Below are 22,802 nucleotides of genomic sequence, written 5' to 3'. Positions count from 1 at the left end.
CCAGTCCCCAGCCTCTTTATCTCTGTAGTTTCTATTCCTGAACTAGATAATTTAGAACCTTCTCAGTGAGTGTAGATTTGCGGACATCACCACTTTCAACAGGTCACCAGACCACTTGATTCATGGCTTAGACACCCTCCCCATCCCGGCCTCGTCCTTGTCCCTGCTCTCACCTCCGTTTTCACCTCTACCTGGGCTGGCTTAATGTCTATATCTCTCGGTTTCCAGGCTCTTTGTTTCTTATACTCACCAAACTGACCATCCAGGGATGTAAACACGCACAGCTTTGCCTGGATGAGCTGCTGCTTCTTCACCCCAAAGGGGCTTCCCTTCGTCGTGAAGACTCCATCTGTGAGGCTGCCTGAATTATTCAGTGCTTCTGTTCGTGTCCTTGTCCCAGCATTTTTGTTTGTTTGTCTCTGTGTGTGCCTGTGATCTCAGTTAGACTTTGAATTTCCTAACCAGAGGTTAATCACCCCAGCTCTGGAGTCAGTCCCTGGAGTTTAAATCCCACATGATTTAATAGTCCTGTGGTCTTAAGTCTTTCATCTCTTCTGAAGTCCCAGTCTTCTTATCTGTAAAATGGGAATAATATTAACCACCTCATAAAGATATTGAAGATTAAACACAAAACTTCAAAGGTTTAAGGCAATGGCTTGAAATGTTATCCAGTGACATTAGTTGTATATGTGCCCAACACCCCACAGTAAGCAGAATAGACAAAGTACTTACTGGCTGCTGAGGACAGAAGGACTGATGGCTGATACTGTCCGGTTTTGAGATCTTATGTCTCTCTCTCTCTCTCTCTCTCTCTCTCTCTCTCTCTCTCTCTCACACACACACACACACACACACACACACACAGAGAGAGAGAGAGAGAGAGAGGAATGCATGTGTTTATGTACAAAATGGATGTTATATTTAGAAGCTCTAATTTTGTTATAAATAAATGTTTATCTGGAAAAATTTGCTTAAAGCAGGAGAGGATCCATTTTCTTCTCTGACTTTTTGTATACATTAAGAAGTGCTCATTCCTAGGCAGTTTGGATGCTCAACTTACTAGACCTGGATGGAGGTGGGGGTTCCTTGGACTGTGGCAGGGAACCCTGATTGCTCTTCGGGCTGATGAGGGGGCCTAATTGGGGGAGGGGGAGGGAAATGGAAGGCGGTGGGGGGGGAGACAGAAATCTTTAATAAATAAATAAATTAATAAAAAAATAGAAAAAAAAAGAAGTGCTCATTCTAGCTGGGCAGTGGGGGCGCACTAGGGAGGCAGAGGCAGGCAGATCTCTGAGTTCGAGGCCAGCCTGGTCTACAGAGTGAGTTCCAGGACAGACAGAGCAACATAGAGAAACCCTGAAACCCTGCCTGAAAAATATACAAGCCAACCCCTTCCAAAAAAAAAAAAGTATTGGGGAATGGGGGTGGGCTTGATTCCGCCTCAGGTTGGTATGCCAGACCTTGCTGAGTCCCCAAGGAAGGCCCTACCTGCTTTGAGGGATGAATGGATGGGGAATGCGAAAGGGGTTGGTGGGGGAGCGGGAGGGGGGAACTAGGGTTGGTATATAAAATGAAAAGTAAAAAATGTAATAAAAAATATGAAAAAGTACTCGTTTTTTAAAAATTTTATTTAATTTTATGTATGAGTGCTCTGTAGGCTAGAAGAGGGCATCAGATCCTATTACAGATGGTTGTGAGCCACTGTGTGGCCCCGGGAATTAACTCAGGATCTCTGGAAGAGCATCCAGTGCTCTTAACCACTGAGCCACCTCTCCAGCTCCGAAGTATTCATTCTAAAAGAACAATTCAAAACAAAACAAAAAACCTTTAAAGTTGCCCAGTATGGGAAGAAATTCTGTTCCTTGAAGTAGCTGTATTTTGGGTTTTGAATGACACCTAAGTGAAGAGTGGGGAAAGTCACCTCCCTCTAGATGTCAGGGACGAGGGACACCACCCAGCCCATGTGCTGAGCCGACTTCAGAAATAGTCTATACTTCCCTATCCAGCCTGTCCCAATTACTTCCTTGCCTTTAAAGTCTTTCTTTTTGGTTTCTGAAGTGCTGTTTGCAATAGAAAACGAACCCTCCATTTTTAAAAAACTTCCATAGTTACTGCTCAGCTAAACACTGAAATCCTGACATTTAATCTCCGTGAACTGGACTGCTCTGATTTCACTCTTTTCAGCTAGTAAATGTCACTCGCAACATTGTTGCTTTCACTCACACTTAAGCGCTTTCAGCCGTGGTGGGCGCCGTGTGTCAGAGAATTCTTTGTGCACCGCTGGAGGGGGGACGTGTGCAGCTAAGCCCCACCTTTAAACCAGGCAGAAAAACTGCTTGGGAGGCAAAGACAGCCCTGTTTTTAGATGGTGTTTGTGAATTCCCAACACTGAGTTGTTCTACCAGATACTCTGAAAGCCACTGCTTTAGCTGGGGGAAGTACGGATTCTGCTGCGCTCAGAGATGATTGACAGCCGAACATCCCCTTTTGTGCCAAGCTGGGGGCAGCTGCTAGTGGAGGGGGTACCTTCAGTGTACCCTCAGATTTCCCCTTGTCTGCGGAAGGAATCTTGCCTGTTGGATCCCCATATTGCTGGCACCCAGCCCACCCCTAACTCTCCATCTTTTCCGTGTGTTTGTTTAGTTTTAATTTTGTTTTGCTTTGCTCTGCCTTTTGAGACAGGAGTCCCCTATGTAGCCCAGGCTAGCCTAGCTCACTCAGCCTCTTGAGTGCTGGGATTAAAACCATAACATCAGACACTTTTTTGGGTTGAGGAGAAGGGTCACTTGTCACCATTTTGTCTTGAAACAGACAATCAGTTTATAGCTGTTTTCCTTACAAACAATTAACTTCTATTCTTGTATCTGGCTCCTCTTTAAATTTTCTCTTTGTGTGTCCATGTCTGTGTCCGTGTGCACGTGTGCATGTGTGTGTATGCACGTGTGTGCGCGAGTATGTATGTGTGCGTGCGTGTGTATGGACATGTGTGAGAGCGTGTGAGTAAGTGCATGTGTATGTGTGTGCGTGTGTGCGTCCATGTGTATGTGTGCACATGTGTTTTCTCTCTAGCCTTTCATCTCTTGGGATTTTCATGTTGATGCTTCCTTCTGTTGCCTCCTCCCCACAGCCCAGCCCTGACCCTTCTGGGCCTCTGCCTCCTCTCCTAGTGCCCACCCCTTTTCTCTCTCATGTTCGCGCTCTGCCGCATCCAGCTCTCCTCTTCATCTGCTGTGCGCTGCTGCTCAGTCCCCTGACCACTTATCGACAGTTCTGGTCCCTCATTTCCTAGAGAGGTCAGTCAGTATTGGCCATGATGTGGCAGACAGCAGACAGCCATGCGCACTCGTCCTTTGCCACTGTCGTGGCTCTGGGTCCTCAGCAGAGGTCTTAGGCATGCGTGTGTTAGGCAGTTAATGCTTATGCCAGCCAGTGTTTCCCGTTGCCATTTGAAGCCCAGAAATAAAACTCATCGGAGAACCCCTGAAGTGGGATTTTAGAAAAACACGGACTTTTCCATCTCACGTGGATCGAGTCCCTCCCTACTCTGTTACTTATTAGCCACATGACCTTGGGCAGATTCGTTCATTTACTTAACAAATACTTAGTGAATGTGCATATTTGTGCCTTGTGTTTAGCTCTTTGGGAGGCTATTAGCCCTCTGACTTCCCCTCCTGTATCCACAAGTTTCAGAAAGAAGATACGTGTTGCTCAGTGGTAGGGCCTTGCCTGACATATACAAGACCCTGGGTTTGATCGCCAGCACTGAAAAGAAGAAAGAAAGGAGGGAAGGAAGGAGGGAGAGAAGGAAGGAAGGAAGGAAGGAAGGAAGGAAGGAAGGAAAGAAGGAAGGGAGGGAGAGAGGAAGGGAGGGAGGGAGGAAGGAAGGTAAAAAGAAAACCTACAGGAATAAGATGCAGAAATCAATCAAAGTATTAGTTTTATCAGCTGACACAGAAAACCTGCATGGAGGCCCCAGCTTTCATGTGTAGCTGCTCCAGGCTCACTGCTTCCAAATTAGACTGCAGACCGGTGACTATTCGAGGGGAGAGGATGGAAGGACGGTTGTGTGCTAGGACAGACAGACAAGCTCAGTTTTTAAAAATACCAACACCCTTGTGGGCTGCCTAAGCTAAGCATCCTCCATCTGTTCCGAGCCCACCGGTCAGGCAGGCTCCTCCCCCCCCCCACCTCCATCCCAGCGTGAGGAACAGAATGGGAAGCCCTAAGAAATGGCCCTATTAAATCTTCCCGAGAGCTGCGAATTCTTTCTGCTCTGCTGAAGCAGGAGTTGAGCTTTATACTTGACCAGTGGTTACCATAGTGAGCAGTGTGAGTGTTGCTTGTCTGTTCCTTCACCTGGAAAATGCAGGAACACGGTCCTCCAGCCGTCAGAGTGAGCACTGTTTACAAGAGCGAGTGTGTGAGAGAGACGGATGTGTCCTTCGATCAGAACCCATCTGAGCTAGAACCTCCTCTCCCTAGGTATAGTGTTTATCTTTATTCTCGTTCTGAATCCCTAGTCTGGTCATTTTCTCCTTCTCCTATTTTTGTTTAAACTGGGAGTCCTGATATTAAACTTGTGATCTCCAGTAAGTCAGCTTGAATTCATTCATCCTGGCCAAATCATTGCTAATCTCATCTGTGTGTTTGAAAACTCGGTAATTTGGACAAAGAAGGCACTGGGAACAACTGAGTATACTTTAGAATTATGAAACTGGTTGTACCTGCAAAGTCAGCAGGTCACCATCTATATAGTGCACGGCCACAGGCAGACTTCATGGAGATTATATCTTTATTCATCGCGTTCAATGTTCTTACATTACCTGGAACAATACTGTGCGGTGTCTCTACTAAAAGAAAATTATCCAGGTGAGCCTTGAAACTGCAGTCGTTAAGAGCAGTAGGATATAGGTGAGCCTTGAAACTGCAGTCGTGCAGAACAGTAGGATACTGGTGAGCCTTGAAACTGCAGTCTTGCAGAGCAGTAGGATACAGGTGAGCCTTGAAACTGCAGTCATGCAGAGCAGTAGGATACAGGTGAGCCTTGAAACTGCCATCATGCTGAGGAGCGCTCATAAATGAGTTTTAGGAAAGGATTTTCATCCAGGGAGTTTAGAGAGCCAGAAGGCACTAAACATAAAAGATGACCTGAAGCCGGGCGGTGGTGGCGCACGCCTTTAATCCCAGCACTCGGGAGGCAGAGGCAGGCGGATCTCTGTGAGTTCGAGACCAGCCTGGTCTACAAGAGCTAGTTCCAGGACAGGCTCCAAAACCACAGAGAAACCCTGTCTCAAAAAACCAAAAAAAAAGGGGCTGGAGAGATGGCTCAGAGGTTAAGAGCATTGCCTGCTTTTCCAAAGGTCCTGAGTTCAATTCCCAGCAACCACATGGTGGCTCACAACCATCTGTAACAGGGTCTGGTGCCCTCTTCTGGCCTGCAGGCATACACACAGACAGGATATTGTATACATAATAAATAAATAAATATTAAAAAAAAACAAAAAAAAATAGAGAAAAAAAAAAGATGACCTGAGCAGATTCGCATTTGAGGTAAACGTGCATCAGAGAAATGAGAAATGGATCAGGACAGCTGATCGGAGACCTGTTGGAGTCAGGAGAGAAGGGAGACGGGCCACATCAGGTAAGTGAGATGAGGAGACTTGCAGAGTGGACTAAGGAGATTTCGGTCTAAAGGGGAGAAACAAACTTAAGTAGGACAACTATTAAGATACAATTTCAAGCCAGGAAGTGGAGGCTCATGCCTTTGAGCCCAGCACGCAGGAGGCAGAGGCAGGCGGATCTGTGAGTTCAAGGCCAGCCTGGTCTGCAGAATGAGACCTGCAGAATGTGAGCCAGGGCTACACAGAGAAACAAAACAAAAAAGAATTTCAAATGATTTGGCTGCCCAGGACCCTATTCCTGCAGGGTTGGAGCCACTTTAGAGGATGTAGCCCCGGAGGAACTGTGCAGCTGAAGAGAGAGGGGCCACCAGAAGATGTCCCCACAGGGTGCAGGATGAAGCTGCTCTTGTACCCCACACATGGTGGAGAGTCAGAAGAGGGGGACATAATGAGAACAAGCCATGTATTGGGAGCGCTTGGGGGTGGGGGCACATACTTTCAAGAATACCAGCATTTAACAAACTCCTGTCTCCTGAATATTCAAATAGAGTGCATGAAGTCTCATTTAACTTTCTAAAACGTTTAATAAAACCATATACCTCATGGGATGCTCAGCCAGACTTTGTTTATGTTGTGAACTTCCGTCTATTTTATTTGTTTTGTTTTAACAACCTCCTTTTGCTTTAAAAGTTGCCTGGGACGAAGGGGATTCAGTCTCTGGAATGGGTTGTCCCGTGGTTTATTTTTATAGGATGTTATTAGATGTTCAAGATTTTGAAAGAGCAGTCTAAAGGCAGTGATCGAGGAGAGGCTAGCGGGTGCTGCTTCTTGCAGGGTGGGAAAAGGAGTCCATTTTATGGCTTTAGGACGGCCAGTACCGTTCCCCTTTCGCTCCCTCCTGTCTGCGCGTGTAAACCATCAGTGCTGTCTGTCCTCTTCAGCTCTTTCCTGCCTAGTGCTTAAAGGGTTTCTGCATCTGCCTGTCCATTGTGTGCCGTGCAGGCTGTCAGGGGTCCTCTCATCCCCGCCTCCTGTTGCCAGTACTAACTTGGAGGTGTATGCTGCTGCGTTGGCTATTTGTGGGGGCCTCGGAGATATAAACTTGGGCCCTCGTGCTTGGAAGGCAAGCTTTTCACCAACGGAGCCGTCTCCCCAGCCCCCATTTCATAAAGGGTGTCAGGAACGGGACACAGACTGTTTAACACGTTTGTGAAGTTGCTCACTGTACAAAGCCTTTGCTTTTGCTGAGATCTTGTGATGCTGAGCTGGCGAGTACCCGCAGATGAGTGTGCAGTCTCTCTGCAGGTCCCTTTGAAACCGTGCTGACCTGTTTTGTGCAAATGTGCTAGGATTGAATACATGCATACATACATAACATACCAACCTCATTTCTAGGTTGAGTTCCCTGAACGCTAACTCACCATCCCAAGCCCTAGTATCAGGAGAACTGCCAGATACCACTGTGATGCTGTACACATTTTAATTCATGTAGTCTTCACAACCGTTCTGTGAGTTAATTACCTGCCATTCTTACCCCCTTTTGTAAATTAGAAAGCTGGGGCACAGACAGAGTTTAACTTAGCCCAAGTTTGATGGCGAGGTAGCGGAGTAAGACACAAACCCAGGTAGCCCAAGGCTGCAGCATCCAGATGGTGATCATTCAGCCACCATGTAGAGAGAAGACAACCGAAAGTGATGGTAGTTAGCGTTACAACATGGATTTTGATTTAAAGTCTGTGTCTGTCACACACGTGAGTGCCTTGCTTCTGCCGCCTTTCACGTCTTCCCACTGCCATGGCTTCCTGTACCCAGAGGGAGCCTGTTTCTGTTTCAGAACCTCACGCCATGGTGGGTCAGCAGGGACGGCTGGATGGGGTTAGACAGTCATGGAGCAAGAGTCGTGAGCCACTGTGAGCGAGCGGATTGGAGACTGCATGGCACTCACTCTCCCCGAAAGGCTCTGTCACACTCCGGAAGTGTGATTTAATCCCGGATAAGATCATCCCATTTGACCCTTTAATGAACTGTCTAACTCTCGTCCTCTGTCTTACCCTGAGGAATCCGACCAATAAACAGCCCGGTGTAAATTGTTGGCTCTCTTAGCTGAACTGCACAAAAATAGGGGTTTCTTTATTTAATAATTATTATTATCTCTACCTCTCTTTTTCCCCTGCAAACTGCTTAAAGAGAACCTGAGAACTCACTGCCCAGTGGAAGCTGCCTGGACTGTGGCCCGGCAGTGCCCTTGGCTGGCCTGGAGGGAGGAGGGAAGACGGATTTAATCAAAAGCGGCCCTGTAGAGCTGCAAAGAACAGCAGCCGTGCATAGGCCACGGGGCTTCTTTTCACAGGCCAGGCTTCTGGGAGTCGCAGCGATGAGAACCTTCAGGCTTTTCCTCACTTAGTCTGCACCGTGACCCAATGGGAGAGGCTCTGCTCGACTCCGTATTTGGCACGTGAGAAAACAAGCAGAGGTGAAATATGTGCCCCACATCACACAGCTGAGAAGTGACCAGGCACTTAGGAGTGGGCTCCAAAGTGTTCCCAAGCCCTAGCGTATGCTCACTGGGCAGGCGTGTGTTTCACAAAAACAGGGAACTCCATATTTGAACTAGGCCCTCTCAAAATATAGAATTCTCACAGTGGCTGGGAATTTCTTCTTAAAGAAACTTTGGCTTTTGGTCAGGCAAGTTCTTTCCCAAATTTCTTGTTGGATTAATGTAAACCTGCTGCCCATGCCTTTAAAAGTCTGCTCTGACAGGAACCTCATTCTGTTCTGCTGGTAGACTGAGCACCCCGCCTCAGCGAGGCCCTGTCTACCTAGCCATCGCATCCCCAAAGTCCGAGACTGCTTGGGCAGCGAACCATCCCCCACATGCTCTTAGAAGGGATGGGCTAGGACCCCGGAAACTACAGTGAGCTTGGGTAAACCCAGGGCTACGTCATCTTATTAACGTCATCCTTATATCCTGTCTGTCCGTGTTCTCTGAATGTCATCGCCTTTTAAAGAGTATTTTGGGTCACTATGGAGCAAACTTTGAGGCCTTGGGATAACTATCTCCTCCAGGGATTGTTGCTTCCTAAGAGGCAGCTGAATCTAACTGACAGAGGGAGGGTTTCCGACTGTTGAATCTTTATAGCTGTTCAGCTAGGCTGTTTGGCCCCACGGTGGTGTTGATTGAGCAGGAGGAGAGACAGAATGAGTTTAACCAAACCTGTGGTGGTTTGAATGACTGATGTCTGTCTTAGGTTTCTATTGCTGTGAAGAGACACCATGACCACAGCAGTTCTTATAAAGGAAACCATTTCATTGGGGCTGGCTTTCAGAGGCTTGGTGCATTATCATTATGGTGGTGTGCAGGCGGACATGGTCCTAGAGAAGGAGCTGAGAGTTCTACGTCAGGATCCACAGGCAGCAGATGGAACTGGCTTGCTTCTAAGCCCTCAAATCCCAACTCTTAGGGACACACTTCCTTCAACAATGCCACACCCACTCCAACACGCTGCTCCTCCCAATAGCGCCACTCCCTATGGACCAAGCATTCAAACACATGAGTCTCTGGGGCTGTTTCTATTCAGACCACCACACTGTCCCTTGTAGCGTGAAGGCTTGGTTCTCAGTTGGTGGCATTGTTCCGGGAGGCTTAGGAGCGATGGCTTTTCAAGAGGTAGCATGTCCTTGGGTGCAGGTTTTGGCCTTACATTTTGAGTTAGCTCTCCTGCTTCTCATTTGTGATTCAAGATGCAAACTCTCAGCTGTTCCTACTGTATCTTCCACCTGCTGCCAAGGTTACCTGCCATAGTGGACTGTCTCCCTCTGGGTAAGTTACCTTGGCCATGGTGTCTTACCACAGCACTAGAAACGTGACGAACTCCCCACCTCACTTTCTCTTGCTGCCTTCCCTGTAGCGCACACAGAGCCACTTTTCAAGTGAGTTCAGGCTCCAGGGCCTTGCCCGACAACCCGCGAGCCTGCAGTGTCTCTTTTGGTGGAGTAGAAATTCCAGGAGTGAACACGTACCCAATCCCTGGAGAGTGGCTGAAAGTGCAGACTCCAGAATTCCGATTCAGAAAGACTCTACATTGTAAATAAGAATCCCTGGATGGGTGTAGTTTGGAGAACTCAGAACCACGAGTGTAGAATTGCTCTTCTACTCGGTGGTTTCAGGGAAGCCTTCTCTGAGCGGTGCCGAAATCAGCCGATGAGTTCCTCCTATCCTGCCCGTGCTCCTGCTTCATGTCTGCAGCAGGGAGAAGTCACAGTACAGCCAGGCGCAGCATCATTCAGACAAACCTGCCGGGTATTAGTGCACTATTGCCGGATGCTGGAAAACGAAAGGGCAACTTTGAGAAGAAGCACGTGGTCTTAGAGGATTGTAGCAGTTCATTCAAGGTGCAAAGCCTAAACTTGACTCCAGAGAACCGTGTTGTTTAACACAAGGGCACAGTGTTGATGCAGCTCAGTTGGTCAGATTCCAACTGAGTTTCTTGGTCTCCAACTCTAACTCCAATTTTTTCTCTCTCTCTCCTCTCCACCCACCCAAACACACATACGTATACAATACACACACACATACACACACATGAAAGAGACTCTTGGTGGTAGGGTCATTGGTGTTTTTCTGTTTCCTGTTGTCTTAGAATTAAGGCATCAGATAGTCCTCTATAAAAGCACTTATGCCTTCTTTAAAATACAGAATTAGTTTATACACAGTATTTACAGAAAACTGCAGGCTGATTTTCATCCAGCGAGATAGAAATGTAGTGCACAGAAATTCAAGCCGAAGTTGCGGAAGTGCCACTGGAAGCTATCACTTACCTGCTTACGAGAAGCCTCGGCAGGAGCCAGGAGTTGTATAATAACTTTGAATTCAAGCCAGTTCTTCTCATTTTGAAAGGTTATGCCCTTTTCTGTTTTAAAAGTGTTAACCCTTCACTGTTTCCTCCGCAGAAAGGCTTTACTACTTGCCGTGGTTGAACTTGACTGTCAGCTTGCTTGGATTGGGGACTACCTGGGAGACGGTGTACAGCTAAACACCTCTGTATCTGTCTGTGAGCGTGTCTCCAGAGACCACTAAGAATAAGGACTCTGGGGCTGGAGAGATGGTTCTGCCATTAAAGGCTAGGCTTACAACCAAAAATACAGGAATGAGGACTCTGAGACAGGTGGTGGTGGCGGCGCATGCCTTTAATCCCAGCACTCAGGAGGCAGAAGCAGGTGGATCTCTGTGAGTTCAAGGTCTACAGAGCTAGTTCCAGGACAGCCAGGGCTACACAGAGAAACTCTATCTCAAAAGAAAAAAAAGAATGAGGCCTCAGGCCTCTGATCGAATGAGTGAATTAATACTCAATAGCTAATAATATGGTGGCTCTATTGGAATTAGTGGAAAGCGGGAGGGGCCATCATTAAAAGAAGTAGGTCATGGAGGAATGTGCTATCCTAACATCGTCTGCTGTTCTCTTTCCTCTGCTGATAGAAAGTCTTCCCTGCCGTGATGGTGTGGACCCTTTGCAACCGTGCGTAATAAATCCTCCCTCCTTCCAGTTGCTTCTGTCAACTGTGCCTGGTCTGCGCTACTCCAAGAGCCTGCTCCAGGTCACCTCTGCTTTCTCTGCTCAAAATCCAGTGCGTTCATGAAAGTCCCCAGGTTTCCACCTTTAATTAAACTTCCACTGGCTCCCTGCCCCTGCACTCCCTTTCCTCCGTCTAGCTAATGCGGGATTGGATTGACAGGCCTAAGGTATGCCAGTGTGAGGAGAGACAAGGCCGGCCTTGGCTTCTGTGTCCGAGTGTGAGTCTCAGCTCACTCACTGATGAGCTATGTGATTGTGCACATATTAATGAATTTCTCGGTCCCTTCGGCTTTGATCTAAAATATGAGAGCCTCACAGGGTTTTGAGACAAGGTTTCTCTGTGTAACAGCCTTGACTGGCCTGGAACTCACTTTGTAGACCAGGCTGGGCTGGAACTGACAGAGATCCACCTGCCATTGCCTCCCGAGGGCTGGCATTAAAGGTGCTCCCCTATTTGGCTGACATTGTAGGAATTAAATGAGATTCAATAGCCCCCATCATCCACAGTTTCACTTTTTGCAGTTTCAATTACCCGTGGTAACATGCAATCTGAAAATATTAAATGGAAAACTCTAAAAGTACATAATTTATAGGTTCAAAAATCTGTCTTGAGTAGCGTGAGAAATGCTGGCCTCTTCTCCTGTGTCCCTCCCAGCACGTGACTCTTTCCCTTTTTCACCATTCCCATTCTGTGTATACAACCTCCCTATTAGTCACTGAGAAGCTTGTTATCACAGTGACAGTTATGGGATCACTGTGCTTGTGGTTAATGGCCCTTATTTTATTCAGGAACGGCCCCAGAGCTCGAGTAGTCATGAGGAAGTTTGGATATGGCAAAGCAAGGCTATAAGGTGCTCTCTGTAAGCAAAATGGTAAAAGTTCTTGATTTAAAGAAAAAAAAATCATATAAATTATATACTGTGGTTGCTAAAATCTGCAGCATATGTTTATAGTTAGTCTATTTTATTATTAGTTATTGGTAATTCTACATTATACCTTGTTTACAGATTAAGCTTTTTCATGGATATATACGAGGAAAACATTATATAGGGTTTGTTATTTATTTGTGCATGAAGCAACTGCTAAGGATATATCGTATCTCACAAGTAAAGAAGAACTACTACATTATGCAAGATGCATAATTACATTAAATGCATAATTATATTAGGCTCTGCCTAGCAAAGAGTGGGTGCTCAATATGGCCCCCTGGAGCTCTGACTGGCTGTGCATCAGAAGTCCTACCTAGTACAAGGTGTGAGAGAACAGAAGGCAGACATTGGACCCCTAGGCTTTAAAGAACTCGTTGAAAACATTTCAGTGGATTGAAAATACAATGAAAAGTAAAAAGGCCAAGAATGCAGGAAGTTGGCCCTTTGGTCCATTTGTGCAGAGAACAGGAAAGCTACAAGATTCTGTTTCCGCAGCTGATAGCAGAAGGTAGTCAGGAGGCCCAGGAGCCATGCTCGCCGCTGGGGATGGTGTGGCTGTGTTCGTCTGTCTGTTTGAGTATCTTATTCACGTACTTGGCTTGGCGGTCGAGGGAAATGAGAAGCTGATGGTGTGGCCCTGCCAGCCTCTCAGCTCCCTTCCTTCCTTTGTAAGGGATGGAGAAGTAGCCTTCAGCAGTGGGAGATGTCTCAGCACTGTAGCCTCAGGACTGGTGGCTGGGATCGTCTCTCCAGTCCTGTCTGTGTATCTTTTGATTTCTTGTCTGCTTCCTAGAGTGTAACTTTTGTGGAAACAGGACTTCCATTCACTAATACATGCATACACAACAGACCTGCCGCATTGCCTTTGCTTAATAAAATAAAATATCTTTTGAGTGGATGAATTTTTAAATGGGAAAACTAAGACGTGGAATAGGTAAGAGCACTGTCCCAGGTCACAGTGCCATTCGGCAGCCAAACCAGGTTAGCATGATTGCCAGACTCTAGCCCTAAGCACCATATTATTTATTGCCTTCTTAAAACAATTAGCTATATGATGTTTTTCCTCATTTACATAATCTAATATTGTAACTTGATATACAGTGTATAATGATCGTGCATTATAATTTTCATGTGCTGGAAGACGATACGCCATCCTCTCCTGTAGTCATTTTGAAATACAGGATTGCCATCACCTGCCATTTTCCTTTTGCGCTGTTTTGCATTAGGAATACCTCCCCCCACCATGTTACCCACTCTGCGCCTGCTTTCTTCCTGGTCTTTTGTGACCTCGAGTCTACTCTACTGCCGTGCGATCAACATGACTAAGAACCTGCAGCATTTGCCTTTCTCCACCTGGTTTATTTTATTTGCCGTGACATCTGCCAGTTTCATCCATGTTGCCACAAATGAGAGGACTTCCTCCTTTGTTATGGCTGTCATTCACCCCTTGATGGACGGTGTGGACACTCGGTGAGCAGGAGTAATCAGTGATGCTTTGTCAGTTTAGGAACCTAACGACCGGACAAGACCTCCCAGGCCTGAAGTTCCCTGTTCTTTCCAGTAACTCCGTTAAGTGTGAACAGTGCTCCTCAGTTGCCAACAAATGAAAGAAGGGAACTAACCGAGGAGCCAGTACCCTCTTCTTTTTAAAACATAATTCTTGATTGATTCCTTGGGATTTTCACATCATGCCCCCCCATCGCGCTCACCCCCAGCCCCTCTATATCTGTTCTTCACCCCTGCAGCATGTCCCTCCCAAAAAATTAATTCAAAACAAACAAACACCTCACTCCTCCGTCTTTCAGCACTCTTCATTCATCCTAGCGGCGTCGAGAGCTTCAGTGTGCCATGCAGTATAGCCTCCTGTCCAATCAGCCCCAACCAAAATATGTTCATTGCACTGAGTTATTGTTCTGGTTCAAGGCCTCTGGCACTGGACTGTCATCACTGGACCCTCACCAAAGCTTCTCTTGGACATCCTGCTATTTCCTGAGTCGTGGAGATCCGTGGTTATCATTCTGCAGCACCATCCCTCACATGCTCCAAAAGGTCATAGATGGGGCAGATGTTAGGTGGGGTGGGTGCTAGGGTGGACCACCCAAGGCCCAGGATGTGGGTCTGTACGGTAGCTGAGCTCGTCAGTCTGGGCCACTGTGACCACTCAGGTGCGGGGCAGAGACAGCTCTCTGATGCCCACGCCGTTGAGGCCAGCCATGTTGGTGTCCAGGGCCCACACTGCGGCTGGGACCGTACCAATCTGAGTGGCATATACTGCCACCTGGGGCAGTAGTGACATTTAAACCTGGCTCCTGCCAAGGACCATGTCTGGGTCCTACCATGGCTGAGTTCTGTGCCAAAGTCCAAATCCTGTATTGCCACCAAAGGTCACACAAACCCCACAGCCTGAGACATTGGTGGTGTCCAGGGGCCATGCCGTTGCCAGAACCATCCCACTCTGAGTGGCCAGGATGTCATCCAGGCCTAAGCTGCAGCTGAGGGACCATGTCTGGGTCTGTTGTTCAGTTGCAGCTGGGGTCTGTGTTGACATCTATGGCACGTTTCATCTCGGGGCCATAGGAACCATGTGGGATGAAATCAGAGGTCTATCCTGAGCCGTCCATGCCCTTTGCTGGCCCAGGGCAAGCTGGCCCTTCCTCTTAAAGGCCACTGCAACAAGAGAGCTGGCCCCACCCCTTACCACAGGTGAGGGAGAACAGACCCTGATGGCCTGGACGGAGGGCAGCTGGCTCCACCCCCTCACTCGAGGCAGGTGACCCCAATGGCCAGGAATGACCAGCTCAGCTACCACCGAGGCCCACAGCTGGCCCATCCTAATAGCCACCCCATCTAGGACCTGCAGGAGCCAGTGAAGGCCCTGGTCCTGTGAAACAGTACCAGCAGGATCTCCACGACCCAGGGCTGCCTCGGGATATCCCAGAGGAGTTCGGTGAGTACCAGAGCCCAGAGGACTTGAACCAGCGACTCGTGGCAATGCATACTTCCTAGTGAAGCTGATTAGACAGAAAGGGTATTCTGTGTGACACATTGCTCCCAGTGCCACCAGATGTTGAAGAGGTGGGTTTTTAGGGTTTTTGTTTTGCTTTGGGTTTTTTTGTTTGTTTGTTTTGTTCTTGTTTTGTCTATTTGCTTGCTTTGTTTTGGTTTAGTTTGATTTTTTAATTTTCTCGGGAGTGGCGCTGCAGGGATGAGGGGAAGGATAGAGGGGGATGTGAGGTGAGTGGAACTAGGTGCATGATGTGAAATTCCCAAAGAATAAATAAAGAAATTATGTTAAAATATATGTATTTTTAAAAACAAGAATGGCAGCTTTGCATGACTCCAGTTTTGGATCAACCTAACTGCATGTCTCTGGCCCATAACCCACACAGCACCACGAGTGTCTCAACTCCAGGTTCAGGGCTGAGAGGGGATTAATGCCAAGCCAGGAGTTAAGTTCAGACTGATGAAGTTAAACATGTCTTTTCATGCATGTAGGGATTATATTTCATGCATGTAGGGATTATATTTCAGCCAGTGGGACTTGCCCTGTTTGACCCAAATATACAGAACAACAAACCTGTTATGACAGTCCTTGGTCCTCGACTGAAATGTCTCCCCTCATGACTCCATATGTACAGTGGCCTGACCTCTTCTGTTTTCTACATCTCTGGCATGCATTACCTTTAAGTGCATCTCTCGGGCTTCCTGCTTTCACAGTGTGTTTATTGATTTGGTAATTCATCCAGCAGATACACATTGAACACCTGCTGGTTGGCACTGCCAATAGTCAGGCTAGTTAGAAAGTTAGACAAAATAAAGGATTATGCCAATTGGTATGCTTTTTTTCTTGCCAGTCATGGAAATTTTGATTGACACTGGCATAAGCACAGATAGAACATATCCCCACACGCACCTGGCAAGCCTAGTTTTGGGAAGATCTGGTTTCCTTCAGCAGGCACAGCTGGATTCATGGACCTTAAACCTGGCCTTCAAAGGGAACCTGGCCTGTCTTCATCTCTCAGCTCCGCTTGCCTTTGCAGTTGGTGGCTTTATTCTCGAGTTCCCCACATGATAAGAAGTTAGATGTCAGGAGTCCCAAGTTCACACACATCTGGCTTCCAGAGCAGTCGAGAAAGCACTGCGCCACCCTGGCGTGTACTATAACCTCAGTACGGAACAGGAGGATAACCCATAAATTTGAAGCTACTCTGAGCTATATAATAATTTCCAGGCTAGCCATCTAAAACTATGTAACACTCTGTCTCAGAGAAGAGAAGAAAAGAAAAGAAAAGAGGTACTTGCACTCAGTGGACCCTTTAGATGGCCCACCCTCTTGTGGTTTCTGCCTGTCTTGTGAACCAGTATTATTTGGCAGAAGAATCCAGGGCTCTGGTCAGACAGGATTTATGTGTCCCTTCCTTATAGATGGATATAAAGTCATTCAAACACTTAAGTCAAGAGTGAAGGATATACTGGTTCTCCTGAGGGAAAGGTAATAGATGTTGGCTGTTGACCAACATAAAATGAACTCAGTGGTAATTTTGTAGACTTTTTGCTTTGTTTTGGCTTTTTTTAAAAAGAAAATCTTTTGCCTGTTTGTTTTGATTTTTTTTTTGTGTGTGTGTGTGTGTTGGAGGGCTTGTTTCTTGCTTTTCCAATTTTTGTTTGTTTGTTATAGAGAGAGAAAGAATACAGTTGGGTAGGTAGGGAGATAGAGAGTATCTTGTTTTGGGGGAAGGGATAAACCTGATCAAAATATACTGTGTAAAAGACAAAGAAAAATCTGTAGATGACCGCCATTATGCTAGACCACCACATAAGTTATGGTTAGGTATGGGATGAGCGGCCAAGTAGAAATAGACAATCATCACCAGAAAGGAGCCTTTGACTCCACATGGGCTGAACATAGAGTGGTCTCTCTTTCCTTACTTCTTGTTCCTGCCTCCTCTCTTCCTTGTAAGCAACTTTGTTCTGTTGCAGACGTAGATTTCCTCTGAAGTAAGTTAGGCCAGTGTGGAGCTTGCAGGCTTTGGTGAGGAAGAGACGGCCATGGCAGTGAATCAGCGCCCATTGAGAATTGGGGTTTTCAGTCGTTACATTTAATACCAGGCTTCTCGGTCACCTCCTTTCCCCCAGTTCTTGCAGTAAGTCTCTCTGGTATGCTTCCTGGAATAATAAAATCATAATCCGCATGTAAATAAAAAAAAATCTAGGCTGCTGCAAGTCAGAATTAAAATATGTGGTTAATTAAAAGTGGTTTTCCTTTAGATTAGTTTGCCTTTATTTATTTATTTTTCTCCAATTCCCTTTTACCTCCTTTACCCAGGGCCGGAGGTGAAAGCCAGGACTTTGCACACACTGCATCGATAACCTTATCCCAGCCTATATCATGTTTCCCTCTGGCTTGTTGGTCTATGATTTTGTGGTTTTGCTGTGCCTGGGCCTTTTATATAAGGTGCCTCCGAGTACGGAGCTACAGACTTTGATTTTCACCTTACCCAGCCTCCCCTCTCCATCCATGGTACATTGTTTAGGCATCTCTCACCAGCACCCAATCATTTACGTATGTGTCACTTGTATCCAGAGTCAGCTGGATGTTCAAGTGAACACACATGGACATGTATTTAGAGAAATACATTCAAATGTATTGTGTCACTCAAGTTCCAACAAGCTTTAGTTTTGTAACTTTAGTTTTGTCCCATGCTGCTTTGAAGATTAATATAAACCCAAGGACCAGGAAGTATTTTAATAGTTGTCGCCTGGCAAGATGTGGCGGTGTTTCAAGTCCTTCCTGGTTGTCTTGACGACAGAGACCAGGGACGCTGCTGACCTCCCCGTGATGTGCAGGGCGGGCCCCACACCTGGGAGGGGGCATTCTAGAGCCTTGAGAGGATTCCGAGTGAGTCTGCAGGTACTGACCAAAGTTGAGGCAGACTGGCATCCTGGGACTGACAAGTAGCTTAGCCTGGTTTCCTCATTTTTAAGCTAGGAGGATAACGGAAGGAAAATGTAGCCTGAAGCCACATCGCCTCTCCACCTCCTAAACCTGTGATCAAGCAGATTGCCTTCTTATCTACCAGAAAAGATAATTTAGCCTCTCTCAAATGATTACTGTGAGTAACAATTAAAGCATTTTATGTGCAAAGTGGTGTGGTCTGCGGCCATAGGGAGCTAATAGTGGTGGTGAGGGCTACTTCTGTTGCCCAGACTTGGGTCCCTCAGCCCGTGGACCTCGTCCATCCCACCTTGGTACTGCTTTGAGAATCTGTGAATCTAAGGAGGATGAAAGGCTAGACTCTGGCCTCGCTTAGTCGCTGCTAACCCAAGAGGCATCCTAAATGAAAATTCTCTGTAAAACATGGAAATCATTTAAATCATCAGAAAGCTTTATATATATATATATGTTGATTTCCTTCTGAAAATGGGCAGAGAGAGCTCTGTGAATGGTGTCTGGGTGGTCCTGCTGGCAGGAAACATGGAGCAAGATGACCCTTGCAACCCAGAGGCAGGTTGTCCATCCGGGTGAGAGGCCCTGTTTGGCAAGGAGGTTCAGGCCTGTGTCTGAAGCCCCATCCCCTGGAAGACTGATGTTTTGTGGATTTGGTTTTGGAAGGCTCATGTGACTCTCCACATGAGCTAATAGGCATGTGGAGACAGCTACAAGCCTCCTGTTTCGTAGCTGCGAAGCCAAATGATTTATTGGGTTTTACTAATTCAGTCAATATGGGCATACGAGGAACTCTACAAACCTTTTTCCTCTCAAGCAGTCATAAATTATCTTACTAATAAGTCTACGAAATAAGATTCCTCTCATTTCTTCAAAGACCAATAAAAATTCTTTGTAGTTGTTCAGTAATTAGAATTGTTATTTCTTTTGTTAGGTTAAATTTGTTTAAAATGGCTGGCTTTCTGTAGGTATGAGCAGAATTCCAGAGATACTGGAGCCGTCTGTGTTACAAGCACAGATTCAGGTTTTTTGAGGAGGAAATGAAAGCTCCATTCATGTGGCAATCCCCTTCTGAGTGTCCCATCTGTGGGGCTGGAACCCCAAGAGATACTACATCATAGTCACGGAGAACATTTTCTTCTACATTAAAAACACCTTGAAGAGTGGGAGGAGAGAGAATATGGGCAGAGGCTCAAGACCCTGATGGGTTCACCCACTGAAACAGTCTACCTGAGCTAACGGGAACTCACCAACTCCAGCTGGACAGGGAAGGAACCAGCATAGGACCAAGCTAGACCCTCTGAATGTGGGTGGCTGGAGCAGACTGCGGGGTCACTGGCAGTGGCACCAGGGTTTATCCCTACTGCATATACTGGCTTTTTGGAACCCATTCTCTTTGGATGGATACCTTACTCAGCCTAGATAGAGTAGGAGGGCCTTAGACCTTTCCCAAAGCAATGTGCCTTACCCTATCTGAGGGGTGGGAGGTGGGGAGGGAGTGGGAACTGGAATTGATATGTAAGATGAAAAAAGATAGCTTGTTTTCTTTTTTAAAAAAAATAAAATAAATATAAAAGAAAACATGTAAGTAGAAGAAAAAAACCTGAATGGATCATAGTTAGTTGGGTTTTGTTTGTTTTTGCTTTCTCTGTATTGTGGGGCACTGACCATTTGTGAGGCTCCAATAAGACTAAATCCTCCATCCCATGAGTACCTGCTGCGCACTGTGCCCCCCCCCCCAATACGCTACAATACAGTTCGCAAGCTTCAGGCAAGGGGCTGGAGTTGAAATACACAAACACACACAGAGACAGGCAGACACACGGATGTCTAATCACTGGTAAGAAGCCCTTTATTCAATAGCACCATGGAGGCTTATATACCCATCAGTCAAGTGTGCCATCAGGTGAAAACCTTACCCTCTGATCCTCAAGGCAAGGCACAACTTTTAGTAACTCTAATCAGAAGGCTCTAGCAGGGAAGAGCAGCTGAAGGCCAGGACTCCAAATGGTCCCAACAAGTACCAAGTAATAACCAAGCACTGTATCCGAGGTCTGAAGTTAAATGATCTATAGGGCGCTGGGGAGATGGCTTGGTGGGTAAAGTACCTGCTATACAGCATGAGCATCTGAGCTCAGACCCCAGCACCTACCCAAAAGCCACGGGATTAATTAATTAATTAATTAATTAATAGCCCTGCATTGGTGGGTGGAGGGGGACAGATGTAAGACTCCAGGCCTAGCCAGTCACTTAACTGAAATGGCAAGCGCCAGATTCAGTGAGAGATCCAGTCTCAAAAACTAAAGTGGAAAGCAATAAAAGGAGACTCCCCAATGTCTGCCTCTGGCCTCTGCCTGCACATGAATGAGTCCGTGTACACCACACACCACACACCACACACACACACACACACACACACAGATATGAAGTTAAGTGGTTTGACCCAAGTGTCACAGCTGGAAAACAGGTAAGCCAAGACATCAGAGCTCTGCATGACCTCTGAGCGCATTGCCTTCAGTACACACCGTCACATCCGTGTTTTTTAAAGGAAGACTTAATTGGATTAATAAATCCACCCCTCCTCCAAGACTAGAGTATTTTTAAATTCAGAATGGTCCACTGAAGACAGGATTCTGTATTTTAGCTTGGTCTCATTTGTTTGTTTGTTTGTTTGTTTTAAGGTGCTGTGTAATGGACCAGGAACGTGTGTTCCCATCTGTGTGTCTGCCCTGCTCCTTGGGATACTTGGAATAAAGAAAGTGATCATTGTCTACGTCGAGAGCATCTGCCGAGTGGAAACTTTATCCCTGTCTGGGAAGATTCTCTTTCACCTCTGTGATTGCTTCATCGTTCAGTGGCCTGCTCTTAAGGAGAAGTACCCCAAGTCTGTGTACCTTGGGCGAATTGTTTGACAGGTGGCAACTTAAGAATCTTGAGAATTAATGCAATCACCAATAATATTTACTATATCTATCTCTATTGTAAAGTTCTCCAAAAGCCCAAAGAATAATCAGGGGTGAAGGATTTAAAGTATGCAGATAACTCAGTGAAGAAAAACAAATAGCTTTGTCTGCACATCAAAATAGTTTTCCAAATAAAAGTGTATATAACACTACTTGCAGGTTTTATTTTGACTCTTATAGCCTAGCCATGGGGGCTTTTTGTTTTGGATTTATGTTGTTTTTTCCGGCGGGGGGCGTTGGTTTGGTTTTGGTTTGTTTTTCTCAACCTAAATATAGAGTTTGTATGTTTGGTAACATTTCCTGTTTTACAGCTTGAAATAAAATAAGAGGATTCTACATTATAAAAAGATAGGAAGAGGATAAGCCGGGCTTAGGGATAGGCCTTGTCACACTAGTGTGTGATTGTGCACTCCGGAGGTAGAGGGGGGAGGATCAGGAGTTCATGGGTCTCCTTGGCTAGCTAGCAAGTTTGAAGCTAGCCTGGACTCCATAGGAGCTGGGCACAGGGGAGGGAGGGAGAGAGGGGGAGAGAGAACAAGGTGTTCCTTTGGTTTTGTTCAGACATGTCAGGCTTGAATCCTTCTGTGGGAGCAGTGGTGTCCCCAGTAAGCTATCAGAGCCTAGAGGAAGCAGTTTGTTAAACTGGCTTCATGACAGTTTACACCCCACATGCTTCCAGATCTTTGGCCATAAGCGATGTCTTTCTTCATTCTTGTCTGTCTGTGTTGTTGGCCTGTATCCAGACAGTATTTCAAAATCGGTGTGGTTCAAATAAATAGTGACCAGTGTTGTAGTAATAAAAGCATGTTCCAGGGCTGGAGAGATGACTCAATGGTTAAGAGCAATGGCTGCTTTTCCTGAAGTCCTGAGTTTAAGTCCCAGCAATTACATGATGACTCACAACCATCTGTAATGAGATCTGGTGCCCCTTTCTGGCCTGCAAGCATATATGCAGGCCGAACACTACAAACATAATAAAGAAATAAAAATTATTTTTAAAAAAGCATGTTTCTATTGATCAGGAATCTAAATTCTCAAACATTAGAAAGAATTAAATTTATTTCCAATGTCACAGCTGTAATTGTCGCTAACCTTTTGAGACGCGTAAGCCAGTCTGATAGAAGCTGTATTTATAAACATTTATGTAATGCTTGCTGTATGCCAGGTATTTTAAACACTGTTCCAATAATACCTAATTCCAACCTGGAAGAACTCAGTGAGGTAGAGAATCTTACTATCCCTGTATTATAGATGGCTCATCCAGTCACATGACTAGGAAATGACAACGCCAGATCCGAGCCTAGGTAGGCCCCCTTGAGAGTGGGATCAACGTCATGAGTGTGAGGCTTATATAGTCTGCGTGTCACACTCAGGAGGGTGCCCACACTCTGCTTTCGATCTTTAATTTTTTTTCATGTTGTATTATTTGTTTCTGCTGCTGCCGCCGCCATTCTCTGATGCTAGAGATTAAACCAAAGACCTGCCACCGTGTTAGAGGAGTACTTGGCCTCTCAGCTCCACCCTCAGACATCTTCCTAATTTTAAACAGGAACTCACATTTGAGACCCCACGAATTATGCAGCGGGTGCTGCTTGAGACCGTGCACGTAACAGCACCATGTCTGTGACAGACATTCCTGAATGGTCACAAATGTTTGTCACCTGCCTGCCCTTATCAAAGCCACAAAAAAAAAAAAAAAAGCTAAGACGTCCACGTATAGTACTTGAATTTATGTTTGTTTTCGATCTTAGATATTCTGTTGTTTCCAT

At 46.1% G+C, this 22,802-nt stretch overlaps 1 protein-coding gene across 1 annotated transcript in view; it reads left to right on the top strand.

The window, feature by feature from the left end:
* Positions 1 to 21,185, top strand: part of Alg14 (ALG14 UDP-N-acetylglucosaminyltransferase subunit) — a 77,224-nt gene extending 56,039 nt beyond the window's left edge. The window contains exon 4 of the mRNA XM_075981487.1: positions 20,752 to 21,185. Within this exon, the coding sequence (XP_075837602.1) occupies positions 20,752 to 20,982 (231 nt within the window). The 3' untranslated portion in view covers positions 20,983 to 21,185. The remainder of the gene's footprint in view (positions 1 to 20,751) is intronic.
* The last annotated feature ends 1,617 nt before the right edge of the window (positions 21,186 to 22,802 follow it).

This window comes from Microtus pennsylvanicus, chromosome 7 (assembly GCF_037038515.1).
Source record: "Microtus pennsylvanicus isolate mMicPen1 chromosome 7, mMicPen1.hap1, whole genome shotgun sequence".
In the NCBI taxonomy this organism is placed as follows: domain Eukaryota; kingdom Metazoa; phylum Chordata; class Mammalia; order Rodentia; family Cricetidae; genus Microtus; species Microtus pennsylvanicus.
This window is presented reverse-complemented; position numbering and strand designations above follow the sequence as displayed.